The 24042-nt window shown below is 39.6% G+C and overlaps 1 protein-coding gene across 1 annotated transcript; it reads right to left on the bottom strand.

The window, feature by feature from the left end:
• Positions 1-656: 656 nt before the first annotated feature.
• slc2a1b (solute carrier family 2 member 1b) lies at positions 657-23262 on the bottom strand. The gene is made up of 10 exons (XM_086149931.1): positions 22916-23262; positions 13710-13805; positions 9197-9357; positions 8045-8285; positions 7506-7668; positions 5761-5948; positions 4901-5005; positions 4609-4710; positions 4305-4508; positions 657-3878 (listed from the first exon to the last, which is right to left on the bottom strand). The coding sequence occupies exons 1-10, from the start codon at positions 22928-22930 to the stop codon at positions 3678-3680; spliced, it is 1476 nt and encodes a 491-aa protein (XP_086006057.1). The 5' UTR covers positions 22931-23262; the 3' UTR covers positions 657-3677.
• Positions 23263-24042: the final 780 nt, after the last annotated feature.

Raw genomic sequence — 24042 nt, 5'->3', positions numbered from 1 at the left:
GATAATTATGCGTTTATACAGCACATCATACATCTCAAAGTAAATTTACTAGTATACAGCTTTGTTTTACCATTTGATGCTGAAAGATGTAATATCACAGCACCTGCTTTTCTGTGGACACAAATAGCAAGTAAATAAAGTAATGCAATGTATTGCCAGCAGAGTGAGCAGTTTAATTTTCCTTCTATTTGAATGTCACTAAAAGGCTTTTACATGTACGTTTAAAATGTACAGGGTTTATATATTTTAAATTAATCATGTATTCTATTTAAAATTTATGTTTATTTTAGTTTGATGTTAAAGGCATATTTGTGTTGATGGTTCTCTTTGAATTCTTTGAGAATTTTTAGAAAAACGCTAAACATTGAGTCACTTCTGGCATTGTTCTACGCTATTGAAATTGACTGAATGCATTCATCAGGATATAAACATACAGTACTCTCCATTCTACAAACTGAAAGTTTCCCCAAGAAATCACAATATCCAAGAGGACTAAATATGGTGAATATTTTTTTATTCACATTTTATAAGAAAATGAATGCAAACGCCCAATGGATGTAAAAAAAAAGTCACAATCTAATCACTTTTCACGTTTTACCTCTTTCTGTTGCCACCTAGCGGTCAAAGAAGGGAGCAACAAAGGCAGTGAGACAGAATTCTTTCTAATCTGTGATATCGTTTATTCAGCCATTCGATCAGTTTCACAGCAGTGTAAAACCACAAAGCATCCATCATGACTTACACACAAACATTTTATTATTAAAACTAGAATATAATCTGTGACTTAAAACTCAATCCTTACAGGAGAAAATTGACTTCAAATGATTAAAAGGCGATATAAGGCCACAATTTGTCTTCAGGTATCAAATCACAAAGGAGAATAGTAAGCAGAAGAGGAGGCTGAATTGACAAAAAATACATTGGATAAAAATGTACAGCTCTACAGTGATAAATTTTCTACTTTAAAGTTTATCATTTTAGCATTTTGCAATGCATGTGTACATGAATGAGTGTGTAAGTGAATGTATGATATTTACATTGTGTTGAGTACTTAGACTAAAAGTCCGTGCAACAGGTAGATTTTTAAAGGATATATTACAATGCCCAAACAGATGTGACAGTATGTACATACAAAACAATCATTTTGCAACACAAGTGCATCTTTATTTGCCTGCTGTGAGAGTTTGGTGCTGTTTTATAATTCTGGAGGTGAGGATTTGTGAGAGTCATGTATGAAGCACAGAAAGGTCATCCATCATATGTCTTGCTTAATTATATCTACAAACTACTACACGCACACACACACACACACGCGGGCACACAAGCACACATCAAAAACAGATTGCGGAATGATATTTAAGTTTTACTTCATGGTTGATTTGGATCCAAGTTCCTTATTAGGTGATAAATAAGAGCACAGAAATGGCACATTTTACAGTATTTTTCCAAGAAATTTGCTTGTGCTTATTCAGATTTTAAAAAACAATACAGTCAAAAAAATTAAAAAATAAAAAAAAAATCACAAAAGATTCTGAAATTTTGCACCCCAGATTTGAGATCATGTGGCCTTCAGTAAAGGTTAAGGAATCAGCATTCCAGTTCCCAGACAATCACATTGAAATTATACTGTCATTTTGGATTTTTCCCCACTTACTTATCATGCACATTTTTGTTTTCTTTTATTTAGGGTCGGACAAGCAGTTTAATGTTGTTAACATTTTCCACCAACCGAGAGGGGGTTGTGGAAATGAGCCCACCAACTAGCGAATCAGTTCACATCTCAGGGACACACCTCCTGGGAACACTTTTGGATTTGGTTCCAGCTGCAGGTGGGATTTAGCTGGACGGTGGTGCTCATTCATTTCTGGCACAACTGATCCAAGGGTGGAAGCAACAAAGGAACCAGTTCTGTGTTGTTAAAAAATGGACACCTGTTTATGTATATAAATAAAGCATATTGAAGGTTTTACAATTGCAATGAACAAATGACACAATCCATTTCAGAAAAATAAAATGAACAGCAAAACTCCAGTCACTACAGTAACAAAGATTCAGAAGTTTCCACACTGTGACATGAAACCAGACATCGATAAAGTGAACAATAAAGTGCAGCTAAAAATAAAAGACCATTTTTCCTCAAACCACATGAGAAAGGTTCAATAGATGATACAGCAGTAATAGACATGTGCAGCCGCAGTGCAGGTAACACTGCAGACGTCAGAGAAAGCAAGCTAAACAATACTGCAGGGGCACATAAGTGATCAGACCGGGTGTCCAACTTTAAAAACCTGCATGAAGTGCAAGGAACTTTCAACTTTGCAAAGCAACTTTCAAGAGAAGAAAAAACAAAACAAAAAAACACTATTTTGGTCCATATTACTGACTTGTGATTTACGTTTTCTGCAATATTTGACACTGTGTCACAGCAGGCACTTTCCCTTCAGGTTAAGACAACCCAAAGATACTGAAAGTCAAGTTCAGAGCTTTCATTCCGGATCATACTGACCGGGAACTGGAGCTTCAACAGCTGAGGGGAAGGCAAACGGTTTTCAACATCCTGGTTTTACGAGAGATTTTAAATTTGTGTCAGTGACGTAACGAGTTATTCAGTAACTACGTGAGAATCGTCACAAAGAGTCACAAAATCTAGAAGTGTAAATGAGAGATACAATGAAAAAAGGACGACGTCTCATCTCCATGGGATGTTCCAAAACTGGGGGTCAACTGGGTAATCAATGAATTATTAAAAGCGGATTTAATCCAAACCTGAAAGAAGTGTTGAATTTTCTGATTATTTCCCAGGAATTTGCCATGCTTTATTTTATTCTTTAATGTTACGTCATTTTTTGATATATTTGACATATGTTAGGCGTTCAATCAAAAACTTATTTTATTCTTTATCTTCATTCTTTTTTTTTTAATCCAGGGACTGTGGGGGTTGAGTCTCTGTGGCCTATACTTTAAAAACCTGATCAATATTGGGGGGGGAACCCTGATCAGAACATCTCATTGTCATGCCATATCATGCCATCGTGACCAAAAACAAAAAAAATAAAGACAAAGATCCAGGTGGTTATAAATCTTTACAATATGTCGAGTTATATTTAATCTATAAAAAAAAAAAAAAAAATCTAGACACCATAGTACTCTAATCTACACTGAAAGGGTAAAAATATAAAAATTTTACTTGTCAGTGGAGTGTTCGGACCTTGTCATAGGCGGTGAATCTACAGTACTGGAGTCTACTGTGCTGCTGCATTACAGTATAACTTGTAAAACATATTGATGCTATAGAACTCTTTTACCAGAGAGTATCAAACTCAGTGTCCTGAAACAGTCTACAAAGAACATACATATTAAAATATTCAGTGAAAAGGTTATTTAAAAAGGTTGTTTGACGTTCCTTTAAATTAAAACATTAAAAGCCTTCCCTATCCATCCTCTCCACATCTGCCAGGCTACATGTGGGCCCATCAAGTTTGTGTATTTTTGTGCTCCAGGGAGAGAGCAGGGATGTCACACAGGGCGGTGTTGTGTTTTGATAATGAAGCCAAGAAATGTGATGACAGTGTGGAAATTATTCTACCAGCGACTCGGGCTACTTTCAGTTAGTAGACCCTTGTTACTCCTTTGTCTGAGAAGACGAGTTAAAGGTTAACGGTCGTGAAAATGCTCGCTCAGAGCTGAGAATCAGCTCCCAGGCTGTTGAGCTCCTCCGGCGAGTGCTTTTCTCCGCCCGTCACAGCTGTTTGGCGGAAACCAGCAGCAATCTCATCAAATGTCCGGCCCTTGGTCTCGGGGACTTTGAAGTAGGTGAATATGAAGAAGACGAGCAGCAGCACAGTGAAGATGATGAATACATAGGCACCACAAGCTGTCTGTGAAGACATGGAAGAGGAAAAAAGATTACATGAAGATAATCCAGGTAGAGGGGTGGGACAATTCCCAGGTTATCTACAACACATTGTGAACTAACTTCTTTCTGAATATCTCACAAATCGTAGCTTAAAATTGTTTTTTTTTGCCAGGTTGTTCAGAAATTTCCAGACAACTTTCAGTGAAAACAATGTTTCTGATTAATTTATTTGCAATGTGAAAATATCCAGTACTGAAATTCTCTAGGTACAGCCGGTCCTCGCCTTTACTCAGCAAAAAAAATTGCTTCTCTTGTTTTTATGGGTAAAGCATACTTTAAGTTAAAAAAAAGTGTGGGCTAACCAAGAAGTTGTGCTGCAAGACACATGTAACTACCATAAATCTACAACAAAATATCACCATAAAGACACCATCATCAATCTACTCACCTGCACATACGGGAAGCACATTCCCACAATGAAGTTGGCAGTCCAGTTGGAAAACCCAGCCACAGCGATTGCCGAAGGCCTGGGTCCCTGGGAGAACAGCTCAGCCACGATGAACCAGGGGATGGGACCTGGACCGATCTCAAAGAATGCAACGAAGGCAAAAATGGCCACGATGCTCAAATACGACATCCATTTGAGCTGGTCCTGTAAGCGCGAATAGTGATGGGTTACTTACTGCCAGTCTACTGTCAACCTTTGTTTTTGGTAAGAAAAACCTTGAAATTAAATATGGTGAGAATCCTACCAGCAGAGCCACGGCGATAGTCATCAGGACAGCAGACCCAGCCATTCCCAGCAACCCCAGCAGATGCAGGGACCGACGCCCGGCCCGTTCCACCACACACAGCTGGATGATGAGGAAAAATAATGTCAGCATGATTGAACTTCTACTTTCCTACTGAAAAAGGCTGCCAGGCTTTCACAAACTATTATACTGCTGTTTCTTGCACCTCTCCTTTTTTAGTTAAAAAAGTGAGAAATTATTCACTTGCAGCTCAAGTTTCAGAAAAAAATGTAATGACTGGCATGACACCCACCGACACCACTGTGAAAGCAGTGTTGACCACACCGGCTCCGATGGTGGCGTAGACAGGCTGCGCCACTCCAGCCTTCTCAAAAATATCAGTGGAGTAGTAAAACACCTGAAAAGTACATGTAGGGAAATAACTTCATTAGGAGGAAACCAAATTCAGATATGCCTTTCAAACAGCCTAACAAAATTGTGACTGCATTGTGAAACGTCACAATTTCAAGTCAATTATAATTTGACCGCCAGGGGGCACCATTGGTGTCCGTTGAATTAGAGTAAAACTTCCTCATAAATTTACTAATCTGGATGACAACCAGAGGTTTAATGTCTTATCTGATTTAGTCGAAAATAATAAATTTAATTGAATAATTATATTTAACTGTTTTTTCAATTTTTATGTATTTTTTAACTTTATCTTTCATTTCTATCGTTTTTATTTTTCTTGTTTAAATCTGTATTTTGTGCGCGCACACACACACACAGACACACACACACAGACACACACACACACACACACACACACACACACACACACACACACACACACACACACACACACACACACACACACACACACACACACACACACACACACACACTTGAGTGTCGTGTAAGGCACCTGAAACTTAATGCATTCTTATTATTATTAACTGAAAATGCAGAACAAATCACTGAGTTTGGACAAAAGATCATCTGACATTTATAAAGATAATATCAGATCATGGGTTTTTGTGTGGATCACACCACAGACAAGAAAGTGCTAAAAATATGACCTGGAATATAAAAGTATTTTAAGTGGGTCAGAACTCAAAGGCTACTTGAAGTGATACTTGTGGTTGTGTATTTTCTGACACCACTACAACTCACAGCATTGATTCCTGACAACTGCTGGGACAGCTGCAGGATGACGGCGATCAGCAGAGGCTGGCGGTAGAGGGGCGAGCGGAAGAGCTCGAGGATGGTCACTTTCTTCTCCCTCATCATCTGCCTGCTCTCCTCCTTCATTTCCTGCATGTCCACACTCACGTCCGTCGTGCCACGTAGCTTCTTCAGCACTGTCGGGTGCAGAGGATGAATCATTAGCATGAGAAGTAGTTTGGTTTTGTTTACTGAGGTGACCTTTCAGATTCAAGAGACTGACCTGAAGCAAAGAAATTAGTCAAATCCCAAAATGTCGTTTTGCAAGCTAATTTCTGTAAAAACACTCATCGGGGCTTTCCAAGAAGCAGACAGCGTCCCAGCTGTGTGACAAATAAGGAAACACTGCACTGCCTCTTTCCTCCTTACTTTATTTGGCAAGTATGATACTAACAGTTCTACTGCTGTTTTATGCGACTTAAGACTACTGGTAATTATCTGGTTGCACTGGACGGCAAAGTAAGAATTTCACTGTACAGGGAAACACATTTCCAGACTGTACATATAACAATGAGCAATTTAAATCTTGATGGCTGACATGCCTCTGTCCCATTGCGTGGATGTCGGGGACAATGCCGCTGGACTGGCAGACCGGGCTGGTGATCCCCCTTCTTAAAAAGGGTGTGCTCAAACTACGGGGGGGGGGGGAATCACACCTCAGCCTCCCTGGTAAGATATATTCAGCGGAGCTGGAGAAGAGGGTCCGTATGGTTGTTGAAGCTCGGATCCAGGAGGAGCAGTGCGGTTTTATTCCAGGCTGTGGAACAGTAGACCAGCTCTATAACCTCAGCAGAGTCTTAGAGGGGGCATGGGTGTTTGCCCAACCAGTCGACATGTGTTTTGTGGATCTAGAGAGGGCATTCAACTGTGTCCCACGGGAAATCCTGTGGGGGGGTGGTCCGGGAATATAGGGTACCAAACCCCGTTTTGTGAGCTAGTAGGGTGTCGAGGGGATACGGTTTGGTTACCGCAGGATCAAGTCTCTGCTTTTTGCAGATAATGTGGTTCTGTTGGCTTCATCAAGTCATGATCTCCAGCTAACACTGGAACACTAAGCAGTCGATTGTGAAGCAGCCGGGATGAGGATTAAGCACCTCAAAATCCAAAATCATGGTGCTAAACTCGAAATGGGTAAAATGCACACTCTGGGTTGGAGAAAAGGTCCTGCCCCAAGTGGAAGAGTTTAAGTATCTTTGGGTCTTGTTCATGAGTGAGAGAGGGATGGAGAAGATCTACAAGCAGATCGGCGTGGAGTCAGCAGAAATGTGGACTATGTGCTGGTCTGTTGTGGTGAAGAGGGAACTGAGCCAAAAGGCAAATCTCTTTATTTACCGGTCGATCCTACCCTCACTATGGTCACGAGCTGTGGGTTGTGTTCGAAAGAACGAAATGAGTTTCCTCCAAAAGGTGGCTGGACTCTCTCTGGGAGACACGGTGAGTTTGCTAAGTTTGCTCATCCGGGGGGAACTGAGTAGAGCTGCTGTTCCTCTGCATTGATAGGAATCAGATGAGGTGCCTCCTGGACACCTCGGGGGGAAGTATTACAGGCATGTCCATCTGGGAGGAGACAACAGGGAAGACCCAGGACATGATAGAGTGACTATGTGTCCAGGCTGGCCTGGGAACGCGTTGGGGTCCAAGAGATCCAACTAAATGTATTTTCATTCCATGTCAGTCATAAAGTAAGAACCTACCGCTCTTGGCCTTGTTCTCTTCGTTCCTGTTGATGAGCAGGAAGCGCGGGCTCTCAGGGCAGAGAGGCAGCAGGATACACTGTAGCACGGCAGGGACGAAGATGAAGCTAAGGAGGAGTGGCCATAGTTCAACGTTACCCATGATGGGCTCCAGTCCAAACACCTGAAAGCAATCCAGACAAACATGAAACATCCCAGGGTTATTAAGTATGTGGTTTAAGTTATGACATTTTCCCTCCCTCTATATGAATAACCGAACAGTTGATCTTTTAACGTAGTCTTCTTTTCCTTTAGGCTTCCTTTAAGCTAAGGGGTCAGATTCTGCATTTCAGCGGCTTTTCAGCCTGTGTCCATCTCTTTTTTTCCAGTGTGGTATGATATTCTTCCTTTGAAACTGCAGAAATTCAAGCATCCAATAATTACTTTTTCAATAGGATTGCTTTCTGATTATTAAATTAAGCATCTGATGCAATGAAAGGATGAGATTAGTGTTTGAGACAACTGTGTCTCTAATGAAAGTGTGATTTTCATCCTCTGACCTGTGCAATGAGAATGCCCACTACAATGCCCAGCTGGTGGAGGGTCCCGAGGGCTCCCCGGAGGGATGTTGGAGACACTTCGCCCACGTACATTGGCACGAAACCCGTCGAGAGCCCGGAGTAGAAGCCCACCACTAAGCGACCGATAATGAGCATTTCCCATGACTTTGCCATCTTCGAGAAGCCCATCAGGGTTGCAGCGATGAAGGCCAGCACGTTCGCAATGAGCATGGAGTTCCTCCTGTAAGCAAAATTCATAATGAAGTTAGATTGTTAGCTACAAATGTACAGATCTGCATATGATACTGCATGATGGATATTTTTCATATACTGCATCCTGAATACTGACATGCATAGTTCTACTGTTCTCATTCAAATCACTTTTCCCCTCAGTAAATTAATACAGCGAGTTAAAAATCTCAAGAAAAATTCAATTAAAGTAATTATCTGAATAGGAGTAAGATAACTAAACACAAAAAAGCCACAAAAGATGATGTTAGGTTTGGATAAAATAACTTGAAAATTACCCAAAATTTCAAACACATAAAATTAGCTAAAGATCTTTCAAGAAGTGACAGCAGAAAATATCCTAAATTGGTTCTGAAACTATTATCATGAAATTACCACAGGACATTTTTCCAATTATATTTAAAAGATCATTTTAAATGTGTTTTTAAACACAAAATGTCATACTATGTATACTACGTACAATCAAATAACCCGCATATTCCGAGGTATGTCTCCCAAAAGTTACCTGCGTACACTGAAATTTTTTTCAAGGGCTATGTATATATATATATATATATATATATGTGTGTATATGTATGTATGTATTATATATATTTATATATATATATATAAGACTTTCCCACTGCGTAATTATTCTGAATTGACTGTCTTTTTAAAGTATATGTATTGCTCTGATATAGCTCTAAATTACAATTGGAGTCTTCCACCTTCTTTTCTGCCATGATTACATTCTTTAAATGTGTGACTTGTGAGGAGCCTGACATTGCGCTTTGAAAAAGCACTGTAAACATCCATTGAGGAAAAAGGTCACATATCCCTTCATTTTCATGCCTTATACAGAGAAAATGAGTCCTCTGCACCTCTGCACCTCTGCACATGCAGCTTTAACAGCGGTGGTTTTACCTTCCGAAGCGGTTCACAAAGAGTCCAACAGAGAAGGAGCCAAAGATGCCTCCAACGGAAAAGATGGAGACAGCGATGGACCAGATGGCAGTGAGGGAGTTTTCTGTGATTTCCTCCTGGTAGCGCTGGGACCACGTCTCATTGATGAATTTCTGGATAATCTGTGCACCAAAAAAAACATGTTTTTTTAATATCAGATTTTAGTTTTTAAATGGGAAGACAACAATTTTAGTATAGTACATGTACGCAAAGCAAAGGAACAGGATGTGGTGTTCATGCATCAAAATTGTGCTATTCAAAGAGAGATGCAGCCAAATCACAGGAACTAATATAGATATTATCATTTTATTTATAAAATAAATAAATAAATAAAACCAGGCAGAGAGGGGTGTAGGATTTTAGAGGACAGCTTAATTTTGTGTCACTAAAATATGGATATCAGTACATTACTGCTCTGGTTGAGATTAGTGTTGGGGTTGGGCACCAGTCCAAGTTGAGGTTGAGATATGTTACTGGGCAGGTTCCTTTGCAGAAACAAGCTTGAAATGAGTGTTAATGTGGGCTGTGCGTCGTTCGTTTGTGGAACAAAGGTAAGAACTCCAGGGATGCACTTGTGTTAGAATCTGAATGGACAATAATACAGCTAACACGTAAATTGAGTAAAACAAAATAAACCCATTTGATCACTTGGGCTGAGGCTAGGGCAGGAGTCGCTTGGCCTGGTTTTGAAATGCATTACTCAGGATAGGATAGAGGCCAAGACAGGATAGAAGCCATATACTGGAAAATCTCCATTGTTTTGAAGAACTTGGATGAGAGGTCCAGTTGCCACAACAAGATCTGACAAAAAACTCTTCAGAAATTCTCACTAAACTTGCTGTGGTAGTTCAGTTTTGCAGTTCCTCATTCCTGCTTCAGTTAGCGAACGAATAAACGGGCCTTTAAACTAGCCTTTTAATTCCTCCTGTTTTTCCTGAAAATTTGCCATTGTTGCTACTTAACGCATACTTAACCATCTTTTAAAAAGGGCTTTTACGAAATTGAGGTAATAATCATGTGCAACACACACACACACACACACACACACACACACACACACACACACACACACACACACACACACACACACACACACACACACACACACGCGCACGTAAGCCCCCAGCTGATAGCAGCATTGCTGATTCCAGTCCAGCAGGAAGTCCACCAGCCAATGTCCTGGTGTCGGGTTTCCTTCCCTCCCCCCGTCCCTCCACTCTGTTTACAAACACACCTAGACCGGCCATAGGCAGTCGCAAATCTTGTAAGTGTGCTTACGTCGTGCCACCTCACATGTTCCAAAAAAAAAGGTCACCACCCTTTCAGTGACTTCACCAGTATGCATCCCACCGCCACCAGTACCACCTTGTCATGTGCCTCAGAGATAGAGTAACTTTTATTTAGGAACACAGTCTCAAAGCTCTAAATGTACAAGAGCCCAATGAAGGTATGTGGAACAAGTGTCCTAAGGGGGGTGAAGCGACGCACTTATATCCACTATCAATTTACACTCACAAGACCTTGCTGATAGTGACAAGTTTGTCATCAGCTGTCCTCTGCCTATGACCTTAATCGAACTACATTTTCTAGTCAGTGCCCCTTTCTATAATGTTGCTTTATTCTTTTTTTTACAAGTTGTTAAGTGTTCACTATGCATTTTGACAAAACAATAGGAATAGCCATGTTGTTTAGACCTGAACAAAATATTGATAGCAAACTGGGGTGAGTAAAACATTCATTGTGTTAAATATAAAAACAATTACTTCTTTAAACCTACTATCTACTGTTTTTTTTTAGGTTTCATATTTTATTATTGCATTGTATATAATATGGATACCCATATGAAAATATTATATGACTGGACAGGGCAAAGTAATGTAGCATTTTACCTCAACTTGTTTTTTCTTGATGAGAGGAGTAAACTTTTAAATTATCAGTAGTGCATTTCTTTCAGACTTCCAAAATGCCTGGAGGCCCAAATTCATCCAGACATAATAGATAGTTAAATTCAATGCTGCCTCAGGGCTGAACAGGCCAGTATCTCCTTAAGCCAGCCTCGAGGGGGCACGGGCCAGAGTCTCCCTGAGCCGGTCCCAAGTCTGGATAAATGCAGAGGGTTGCATCAGGAAGGGCATCTGGGGTAAAACTCTTGCCAAAACCAAACATGCAAATCAAACCTAATAATCTCATACTGGATCGGTCAAGGCCTGGATTAAGGCCATCGGTACAATTGGTACAGATGGCCTACAGCAGTGGTCCCCAAACTACGGCCCGGGAAGCGGATACGGGCCGCCTCCACATTTCTCAAGTAGCTCCAAAAATGAAATTATCTCCTGTTTGAGTAAAAATATCAATGGGCTGGATGTGGCCAATGGGCCATGGTTTCCCCACCCCTGGTCTAGAGGAAGACCTCAGACAAGATTTATGGACGTATTGAGAAAGGATATGAATTTAGTTGGTGTGAAAGAGGAGGATACAGAGAATAGGGTTGGATGGTAAAAGTTGAGTCGCTGTGGCGACCCCTGAAGTGAAAAGCCAAAAGAACAAGAAGAATAGATAGTTAAATTCCCGAGGGGATTTTCTACTTTAAAAAAAAAAAAGTTTCCACTCGCCATGGCCTTATGGTTAAGTTTCTTTGTGCATCATGTGAGGTGACACATCCCACCACCATGTCTTATAGCTTGAAATCCCAGTGCTCTTCCTTGAGGGTGGAGGGGAACAAAACCAATCACAGAAATATCTTGGTAAAGGTAAAGAGGAACTGTGAAATCTGCTTGACATTAACATGAACAATGTGAGAACTGTTGCATAATTAACAAACTGGAACAGGCTATATATCAGAGTTTCCATTTCTTTCCTTGTTTTTTTTTTATGTTTTTTTTATAAACAAATCTGCCCAAAAATGTAATGGGTTCATTCCTCTCCCCCACCCCCCTCCATATTTGGGTATTCTGCATCGTCCTCCTCACAGACACAGACACAAACTGGAGCTATTATATAACCTCCTTGGCTGGATAATAAGGATACTTGCAGTCGAGCAGGAGGAAGACAAGACAGCCAGTCAACTTTAAAACCGTTTCTATTCTGCTACCCTGTTAAGGTCAGAACCAAAATCACTTGCATCAGTATCACAAGTCGGAGTACAGATGAGGTTAAGTGCTGGCAACAAACTCAAGTGCTGTTGCTGTGCAGAGGTTGAGTTGGTAAAATTATATCCCTCTAAATGGTCACTAATAAAGGATTATTCAAGCCTGTGTTAAGTAACATTTTTTTTTGCAAGCTTATTACAGAGCTTCACGTGACACTGCTTAGACCCCTGTATGAGTGAGAGGGAGAGGAAAAAAAAAAAATAAGTAAGGGGCATGTTGACGCTTGCCCAGTATGTAACAAAACACATATTCTTCCCCCTACCTCCATTAACCCCCTCAAACTGTGGCCCCTCAGTCACTCAGCGGCTCAGTCAGAAACCCCTCTGGTTCCCTGGGCTGAGCTCCATGAGGCAGAAAACATGGTGTTTTGATGGCAGGGTTGAGCTCCCCTCACTCTCACGACTTCAGTGTTTTGGACGCACCAAAGTGGATTAAACTGTTATGAAACACTGACTCAACGTGTTTCAGCGTGTGAGGTCAGATTTAAAGTCGTGAGGAGTAACCGGCCAGCAGGCCAACAGAAAAAAAGAGCATTTGTTTGTTAATTTGCTTTGCTGAGAATTTCAAGTTGTTTCCAGGAAACTGCCTCACTCATCTTTCAAGAGGAAACAATAAGTGGCATTCCCACTTACAAAGTGTTTGCCATTACCATGATTAATCAAATGCTGTGTTGATGGTGCAAATGAAAATTAGTCTGTCCTGATAGGGAGAAAGCAGCTGCATCTCCCTCGGACTGTCAAACTGAGGCAGCCGAAGGTAAATAAGCAGAAGGAGCCAAGCTGTGACCTGTCTGGTGACACCTCTAGGACCTGAACAGAGTCCGCTGTGCAGCCCTCCGGGAGGGGGAGGCAACTAGGCAGGCACCAGCTGTTTACATGCAATGTTGAAATTCCCCAGGAAATTGGCTTCTTCGGTGTACTTCTCTGTTATAAATATGATTATGAGTAAACTTTGCTACGGGCATGAAAATACCTTTGTTAATACCACCTTACTTTGCTATGGGGAGGGATAATTATCTTCTCTTTTGATTTAATTTCCTCCCAAAATCCTGTCTACTTTTCTAAGTCTGGTACAATTCCTCAAAGGTCCATTTTGGGGCATGGACACACTAGTTTACCCAAAGATCACTTAAAGTCTGGTAGTAATGTTTTCCTTGGACATGACAAGGCTGCTATTATTACCTCAAGCCACATGATTATCTTCCTTTGGACTACACAAGAGAACACATGTCACAAGGGATCTCCAACATGTATCGATTCTATGTTGACATTTCTGAGTTTTGTTGAAGGAACTGTTTCAACAATGCATGAGGGGACATGTCTCACCTTCTGAGGCGCATTGATGACTCCCGTGTTGTAGCCAAACTGCAGCGACCCAATCACTGCAGTTCCTACGCTCATTATTAACAGGAACGTTACTTGCTGCAAAGGAAGAGAGAGAGGAAAAAGTGTCAGTGAAACGCCATTTTTGCAATACATCTAGAAATCATAACATCGATTCAAATTATTTGAGAAATTAAATATCCTTCCATGTGGCTCACTGCATATTATTGCTTTGTCAATATAGATATGCAGCACGGCGCATTCACACTCCAGGTGATGATTTAGGTTTTTCAAATACATATTTTGGTTAAAAACAGGGCACACATATAAGAGGCCTCCAGTTTTTTTCGCTTGAATAAAGGTCCTTTAATTCTTAAGAAAAATGAGAATGCTGGTTTCTCTGGTTAAAAAAAAGTGAGGAGTGAAGGAGTTCATGATGAAGACCGGATGAAGACCATGAAACTTTACAGTTGGATTTTGTTTGTGTGGTTTATTTCAAGTTTCTTGAAAGTTTTCTTTCTTCAAGTGAACAGTGAGCTCAAATGACCTCCTGCAATGGAGATATAGAGAATCTAAAAGTTGAAGAAGAAAGACCACTAACTTCATCCCCACGGTTTTGGTTTGCATGCATGTATTTTTTTCTAGATTATGTGTAATTGATTGTTGTCTAGGAGGCAATGGGGAAAGAGATTTCCAATTTAGTCTACTGCATGTTTTAGGACTATAAGAGGAAACCCAGAGAAAACACAGAGAACATGCAAACTGCACATAGAAAAAAACTGCCAATCAGAAAAGCTATAAGGCGGAAGCCTAAACCAATCAGTCACCATGCCACACGTAGAATCCTTTTTTACCACCCAAAGTTTCCCATACCACAATAAAACTCCACAACCTAACTCAAGACTAATGTGTGACATCAAACAGGTGGGTCACCAGCTCTGGTCTACTCAAAGCAGCCGATTGTAGACATGTCTACTATTCACCAGAAAGTCATCATTACTCTCTTATTACTTCCTGACGACAGCAATGGACCTGAACATATTGTTGGCTATTTCATACATGATGCAGAAATATTTGGAAGTATCATGTATCTGTTCCAGGAATATGGTTTTTGCAATCATCCAAATAGCTACCCTGAATGAACCCGCTTTGAGCAAGTCCTAATTGAAGTCTGGAGACACATCTGAACGCTTCTCATTATTAAATCGGTACCTTTAAGCTTGAGCTTCAGCAAAGCCCTGCAGCTTAGAAAAGATTTTCCTCATACCATGAAGTTAATAAAGCCAAAGTTGACTGTGTCCCCATTCATTTCCTTCTCTCAGACAGGCAAACAATGGCCTCAGCAATTTACCAGTTCCAGTAAGCAATTACAGCGACTACTGTTCCTTCTACTACGTGTACTTCTGTTGAGTCCTAGGTCAGTGTGGATGTGAAGCAGAAAAATTTGAAAGATGCTGCAACCTGTGAATGTACTTTGCCTTCAAAACTCCAAAACAAGTGTTTGATTACTCAAAGAATTAATGTAGAACCTTATCCCATCACTTTCAGATGATGAATATTTTAATTTTAGGTTCATGCAATTCACTTAATTTCTTTTTCACCACATTTACTTTCACCTGACAGTTACCTTGTGTTATGGAAACAAAAGAGCTGACCTTCACAGGGAGATTCAATTCTGTTGTAGACAGCAAATATTTTAGATTCTTCCAGACAACTGTGTTATCAGAGCAATAAATTGACAGTTTAAAACTATTTAGATTATCATGAAAATAGAACGTTTATGCAATGGTGTATCAAGTGGATGATGACCAGTTTGTCTTCTGATAGATGTTCAAATGTTCAAAATTCACAGATTTATACATTCTACATTCTGTAATTGTGACATATTGAACAAAATATGTGATGCTCTCTGTACTTAGAAAAGATTGCAGACAGTCAGAGATGATCTTGTCTTCTTTTTGGTCCAGCAGCAAAATAGACATCGGGCTCCTCAGAACAAAGTTATCAGAACAAGTTATCAGAACAAAATAAACTCCAGCAAATAGAACTGTTAGCCCCCTTGTTTCATGAGTTATATAAAGATTCATTCCTGACCTCCAAAAAAACAAAATGTGTCTATTGGAACCAGTACTAGGTCATAAAAAAAACAAATAAATACCCTGACCTACTTTGTCAAGCAGCAGGGTTTGTTCTTAGCAAGTTAGAAAAATATCTGCTCAATCTTGATCGTATTAGATGGATCCAAATGTCTATGTGTTTAACGGGATGCTATTGATCAGGTAAAAGTAGTGAGTGGTGGATTTTTTGGCCTCTTTCTGAATACAGAACACAAGTAACATTGGCCGTCTGGTCCTCCAAAGAGGAAAAATTCAAACGTCCCAGAAACCTGGTATGTACTTTATGGTTCAGATCAACATTCCAACTCATGGCTGGTGGGTTGAGTGAAATGCAATAAACATCTTTGTTAGGGGTAAATTAAATTTGCTCAAGATTTGATGCCCTTCGGGGCACCTTTGTCTACTTATAACCCCTTTGGAGGATAATACTGATTAAAACGCTTGGTTGGATTCTCATTCTCTTTCATATTCTTTAGATTTTCGAGGTTAGAGATAAACAACCAACCCCTCTAAGTTTCATTAGAAATGGAATGTTGGAGAACAATTTGACAGGATTGTGTATGTTTTTCAGTAAAAGCGAAAAAGGGCTGTAGGCTACCTCAGAAAAGCAGGGCCTGTCATGGTGTGGGTAGCATAACTCGAACATAGTCGGAATTGATCTCTGCATGAGGAAGGAATAGAGGGACAAGAAAATGTCTGTATGCATTTAAACAGGCATGTTGAGTTTGAAAATAGCTCTTACTCCTCAGCATATAGGGATGTAAACAAACTTTCGTACGGTGTATGTTAGGGTCTTAAAAAGGAGCCACTGTCTGGTGACCAAAATCTAGGAAACTTTGCCACTGATCAAACCGAAGAACAGGTTCCAGTAAACAAAAACTTGCTTTCCCAAGAAAACAAACACAACTTGTCTTACCTGGAATACTATCTTAAGAATAAGCCCCACCCACCCTCCAGGAAATGCTAGTTTGTTTAAGTTTGACATTAAATATAGCTGCCTTCAAAAACTTGAATGACAGTGATGACTAAAAAGAAAATAACAACGTATTTACCTTTTACCAATACACCTCCCTCACCTTGGCATCAAACTGCTCACTCCAAGGGGCATCATGTCCAACCAAAACGTTGAAATAACAATTTCATAAAAGTGTTTGAGAGACCTTGAAGCCTCCTTCTAAAACATATCTGAATCTGAATTCAGGAGGTTTTTCTTTTGGGTAGTTGCTAACATATTTAAACTAAGCCAAACTAAAATGTCTCATGAAGCAACATTTTCAAGCAGGTCTGTGGAATTGATATTTCCTTTAGAGCTAAAGTTGCACCCAATTATACAGCCTCTGTGACAATCAAGATGACTCAACATTCATTAGTGCATTTTTTATCAGTTTACAAGGTGTGCTATATTGAAAAAATCATGGGAGGCTGACCATATTCCCTAACAATAACAACACACCCTCTTCATGCATGTCGGCCTGAATGTGATGACAGGGAGGGGCAATTCAAGAGATTTTTTAAAAAACAAAATATGCGGAATATTTTCAATAATGTGAAAGTAAAGGAAAACATTTGAATGCCGAATCAGCAATCTGGTGTGCATTGAGTTTAAAATCTTCTCTCTTCTCAGTGATCATTTTGTGTAACAGGTTCCAGATGCACAGCCGTGCAAATGGCATCCCCTTAATATGTGAAAAGTAAACCATGTGATTTAAATGGTAGGAAACATGGCTGTAAGAAGCATCACTGATTATACAGCCTTTTGTCACCAACTACGTAGATCATCTCCTCTAAAGTAAATTTAATATGATAGAGTCCTAATAAATGACTTCAATGGAAATTCTTGACAAAATATTTACACTGTGCATGACTCACCACAGCTTCCTCTTTCACAACGATGGGTCTGGCTAACGTATTCAATATTCAGGAGGGAGAAGAAATGAACACTCCTGTTTTAATGTTTGAACCAAGATCTAAAACCTCTTAAATTAGAAAGTGAGTTCAGATTCAATAGACATCCAATGTGATAGTGAATTATCTCTTCTCAACCCCTGATGATCACATTTTGGACTTTTAAACTCTTCAATTGCTCAAATAGAAACCAGGAAATCGTGACTTAAAGCCGACGATGATGTCTGTCCCTAAAAAAATGTAGCAAAGATGATGCTGGAGGAAAAATAGTGTGAACAGGAAATGCCTGCAGAAACTTTCGACACAATAGATGTCAGAAAGAATCACACAATACAGACTTATTTTCCACCGGCGATAATAAAATATCCAAATCTGATGTTGTAGCATGAATTTTTGTTTCAGATCAAAATGATTTTACTGTACACAAGGCAAAGGATGATACTCATTACATTCAGACCCTTTTCGTTTACTTATGCAGATGACTTTCAACATTTAAGCAAATATCGTATCAAGTTACAATGCTGAAAGACCTTTCAAATATGAATATATTCATCTTGTCCAAGCCTTCTTGTTACCAGGACAAAAAGTGTGATAAAGAACCACTTCACCACACAAGCTGACAATGGGTGAACTATATTCTGTGGCTTTCAACCCACATGTCTGGGCTATTATTTAATGACTCTTCACACTGATGTCTAAAGACTGTGTCTTACAGTGTCCATCAAGAATTTACTCATTACTCCCTACTTCACTGATCAAGGCCAGACCAAAAAACAAGTTCATAACTAGAGTGTGTAGGACTCAAAAAGTCACATACAGATGTTCTTAAACCCTTCTCCATTCTCAATTGACACCCTTGACGTTGGAGCAGGAATGAAACAAACAATGAAGCAGAACCTGTCATTCATGGGCAAACAAAACATGATTCTATGTGAAACTAGAATGGCATCACTTCCTAAAGAGTCAGGTTATTGTTATCGTTCACTGAAACAACGTAGAATGAGAACATATTGCATCAGCTCCTTACAATAATACTTCATACACCTGAATAAGATCAAAATTTCTGAGCTAGTTGGTCAATATTGGCCTAACACAGTATATCATATGTAACAGTGAAATCAAGATTACTTAGGATAATTAAAAAACTGCATTCCCCAAGCATTTGCCCATGAGACTGCTCTCTGACTGCAATGATGTCAACATGGTGGCAGAAATAAAAGTGATTCTTAGTTGCGTCAAAAAAAAAAATAATTCAGCCTTTCATTTGTTTGGTTGTTATTGTAGTTAAAAACACAATACGAAAGCAGCCCCTGCATTCATCAGAGGTAGGAGGCAGGGTTTTATTGCATGAGATAAATGAGTCACAGCAGAGCCATCATGAATAAGGAGAGATACGCCTGTCATGCAAATATGAAATTGTGCAGGTTCATATTGAAAGGTTCATAAAAAAGGACAAAGTCAGGCAGGACATGTTTTAAGCAATAACCTTCTCAATTGCTGTGATCTGTGTGTTCTGAATACTTAAATGATAAAACTGCACACAAAAAAATATCTGGAAAACTTTTAGTCATCACATGCAAAAATTTCCATAATAGTTCTACTGATCAATCAATCGAATTTAGGTACAAAGCTTTAGCGAAGACCATGTGGTGCAATGAAAGAAAGCTAGAGAGAAGCTCAAACTGTCAATGTGAGACTGTGGCAATTGATGTCAAGGGTCAGACACAGAAGTAACATCTCTGATCAGCTGTTATTCATGAGGTCCAGAGGGGAAACGGGCGTCCCCGCGTGAACTATTATATCGCGCATGTGAGCAGGGATCAGTGCCATGTGCGCATAGCCATCCATGTTGCTGCAAGAGTGAATTAAACGTGGACTCTTGCATCTTGGTTTCAGTTCACCCCCACCTTCCACCAGATCTCTTAATCCCATATTTCTGTGCAGTGTGGCAAAGCCTCATTATGGCCCATTAGAACATGACTGACAGTCACACCAAGAGACATGGTGGAGGGAGCTAGTCATGCAGATGGCAGAACAACTCCAGTGCAATTGTAAGGAGCCCGGGAGTCTGCAGGTCACCAGAGGTAGTGGATGGAGGGGGATTATGTCTGTACTATGCAAGGCAGGTAATTTATCAAAATACCTGAGATCAAGTCTTTGAGAAGGGAGATGTTTTGAGGCACTTTATGCCAAAAGACCCAATTAGTGTTTGTATGTGGTTGTCAGGGGACAGAAGACAGCAGAGGTGAATGTGTAAGTAAGTGCTCTTCAGAGTGAAATCCCTCATGATGGAGCTGTTGTGGAATGCATGCATTACAATACAGCTGCATAATAGCAGTATTAAGACTGTGACTGTCCACATGAACAATATGGACAATAACTTCATAATGCCTCTTGCCTTATCAATGACATCCTAAATAGTACTTTTTAATGCCAGATACCTGAAGCTGTCCTCAAACATTTTCATTTTTATGAGATATATAGTCACAAATCATGCTGTTTTTAAGAGAAATTACTTGAATACATCACTCCGTTTATCCAAGTGGTACCTGACTAGGTACCTGAATCTGGGTCACAGGCCTATTATGAGTGACTTAGTGATGTGCAAAAAAGCAATCTGCCTGAGAATGTGATGGAAAAACTTGTCTGCCCTTTAAGTTTTTACAATTTTCTCTTTCTACACTGCAACAGTATCAAGACTGAAGGCCAAACTGCAGTAAGCAGCTTGTTGCAGCAGCTGTAAACAAGGAAAAACCCAGTCCATTAATAAGTTTAATTCTATCAAAAAGGAAAAACTAAGAAAACGAAACTCAGTGTGTTTGAACTGCAAAGTGTTCAACCCAGGTTAAAAAGTGATTGTACAGATATGCTAGCTGCACCTTGCTGGTGGTTGCTGATAAGGACTGCCTCTAAATTTTTTTTTTTTTTTTTAACTTCATGGACGCAGTGTGTGACTGTGTTTTTTTGTTCACAACATTTCGGAGGTAAATTCATCTAAAATATATTAAGAATAAACTAGCCGAAAGCCACAGAGCAGGATACCTTGTGAAAAACAGTATCACTAACAAGGTCAAGCATTGCATTTCAAGATACTGCAAGTTATTTATTGAGTTTAACATGCATTTGAAAGTCTCAGTGTTAAAAGTGACTATAGATATTATTTTTGATGAAGTATCTTTTTTCCTGAATGCTCATAGTCAATGTACTGCAATATCTTTATAAAACAAAGTAGAAATAAAGTGCATGCCACATATTACTGGCCTATTAAGAACATAAAAAACAAAACACATAAATACCAAAACAGGAGACAACCTTATTAGCTTTTTGGCACCATATAGACATTGTGATTGAACATAAGACACTTGGATTATTTAGAAACTGCAAAGAATATAAGGTAAACCCCAGTCTGGTAAATAGATTTGTTTTTTAATGATTACTTCTGTGTGTGCACTTTGTGAAGGGATTAAAGGAAAACAAAATTTTGCATGTGAATAACATCATCATGCCAGACATATTCCATAGACACAATCTATGCAATAAGCAAGTCAGATCTGTGGATAAGAACCCTGTGTGGCCTGATAGGAAGAAACAACGAGCTCTTCTCTGAATTTGGTCACAAGGCAGGAAATGAAACATCACAACAAACCGCTTTTTATAATATTTGTTTTCGGTATTATTTGTGTTTTTCCATAAGCCCCCAAATTTCCCTCCCACATCTCACGTGACTAGTCAGGTATGAAAATCCAGACCACGGGATGCTAATGCTCTGCTTCTTTGTTTACGTGCACATGTACACACACAAAAACATGCAGCCTAGATAAGGGGGGGGGGGGCCTGGGAAGGAAAAGGTCAAGGTTTTGACATCGGTTAACCCGCTCCCGGGGGGCTGTGGGACCGGAGGGGCTGAGTTTGTCCATGGCAGCCGAAGAGGTCGTGAAACACTGAAAAAAATTGTCAACGGTTGATGGGGGGGGTTAGTTGTCGATGTGTGTCAGCCCCACGTAATTTCAGACATAATTTCAGACATTAAGGGTGACCGGCTTGCAGAAAATACGTTGTCCAGGGACAAGAATTTCTTTCCCTTCTGCGCATGTTTTAAAAACAGTTATGGCTTGATTGGATACAACAGAGACACGGCTATAAGGTTATGTAAGGAGGGAAACACACACACACACACACACACACACACACACACACACACACACACACACACACACACACACACACACACACACACACACACACACACACACACACACACACGATCAAGTGAATTTTCTCAAACTTTTGAAGACAATCCATACTTATCTTGGGTCTTTTTGCCACTAATATTTAATAAAAATCTTAATAAAAGGCTGCTGCCCTTATCCTTGCATTATGTTGATGCTAAATGATTCTTGCCTAATTAGATTACTATTTTACAAACAAAATGAATATTAATGTTATACCTTACAGACTATATAAAATATTTAAAAGTGGTCCTACCCCATCTACACAATAAGGCTTCTCGTTTTTTTCCCACTGATATCTGTGTGTGCACATATTTATATTATATCATGTAATATAAATATTGCACTTCGATAACAAACATAAACATGTATGTTTATATTGTGGGGCCCCTTATTCATGCCATTATGAAACTTCAACATCTTTTGCAAACCTGTCAACCGACTACCTACTCTGTTAGAGTTCACTTGTACTGCAGCATATCAATTTGATGCACACCACTGATTCTAGACTAAGAGGTTTATCTTGGAAAAAATTACTTGGTGTGAAAAGGGTACGATAAACCTCTGCAAATAAAAACCAGGGTCAACATTGACATAGACAAAACAGCTGAAAGCACACATGCCACGCAAACAAGGCGCGAACTCAAACAGACCCTTTCAGTCAAAGTGATGAGGCGAAATAACCAGCAGAGGGACAGATTTTTTTAAACATTACAGTGCATGAAATGAACTAAAAATTCTTAATAAGTGAGCATCAAAATGACTTTTAGTGACACACAGTGAGCTCAAAAAGTCGCGAGACTTCGGGCTCCGGTATCGCGCACGTGCGAATGAGCCTCGTGGGCTGAAGCGGGGGAAATAAATAAATTAAACAAACTAAAATGGGAACGAACTCGTTGAACTCCATGTCCGGTTGGTAAACCTATGCGGTTTTAACTTAAGACTTTAAGTTATTTACCTTTCCAGACTCCATGGCAGCTCCGGGAGGAACGCGCAACTTCTTCTTCTGCTTCTTTGTCTGTCGCTTTAGATGAACTCGAACCTCCTACGTGCTCGTCGGTCGTACGCCGTGTATCCGGATGCTGAACTTCTTCTCTCTATGAAACGCTTCTGTCTCTTTCTTCTTTTATTCTCTATTTCTTGAGCGAAATTCCGCTCCGATGTTACACGGCAGCTCTTTTTTTTCCTTTTTGTTTTGGGACTCCGAGTCCAGAGTCTCTGTCTGCAGACCGTAAAAGTCTTCTCCACTAGAGATGTTTCACGGATATGAGGAGCACAGGCCTGATAGACTGTGAAAGTGAGCCTATGTGGTGCTGGTCCGAGCTCCGGTTATACTTCGCCGAAGCTGACGCAACTCTGACTGGGAACCTCCCCACCACAAGCCCATCCTCCTGCAGAACCAATGACAGGAATTTACGTCAAGCTGTTTCTGCGAGTTGGACAGGAGGTGGGTGACTTCTTTCTTCTTCTTCATCACTTGAGAAATAATTAATGTATGTTGTTGTTTGTTCTGTTTTATTGATCTGTATATGATTTGGAACTGTTTGCCAACACCTGTAGATGTGTTGTCTAGTATTCTTTTCTTTTTAAATTGCAACAATGCAACAGCAACGTCATAACCTGTCTGATATAATAATACAATATTTTTCATATTATAATATAAATCGAGATAAGTAGACTCGCTACAACTGCTCAAGCATTGTTGTCGATCCATTATCATTCAGAAATCTGTATTGAGGCCATTTTGCATTTTAAGTCAGCATTTCAATAAATTATAGGAGATATATATAACATTTTATATTCTGTTTAAATGTTAATATATTTACATCCTTGATGACATGTGTGTTCAATTTAAGAATTGTAGTTCTTATGCTGGTGATGGATGAATATCATCAAAGTATATGATCAATAATAAAACATAATTTAAACATAGAATGTAAAATCCATATACATGTGGAACTGATGGGTATTTCATATAATTAATGTGATTATCATGCATCGCCTTAAATCATACAGAGAAACATATAAAACTACCTATGACTATAAGATAAATATAATATATTTATATATGAACACAAGACTACC

The sequence above is a fragment of the Fistularia commersonii genome, chromosome 7 (assembly GCF_037954325.1).
Source record: "Fistularia commersonii isolate RoL2024-O1a breed Wild chromosome 7, RoL_Fcom_v1.0, whole genome shotgun sequence".
In the NCBI taxonomy this organism is placed as follows: domain Eukaryota; kingdom Metazoa; phylum Chordata; class Actinopteri; order Syngnathiformes; family Fistulariidae; genus Fistularia; species Fistularia commersonii.
This window is presented reverse-complemented; position numbering and strand designations above follow the sequence as displayed.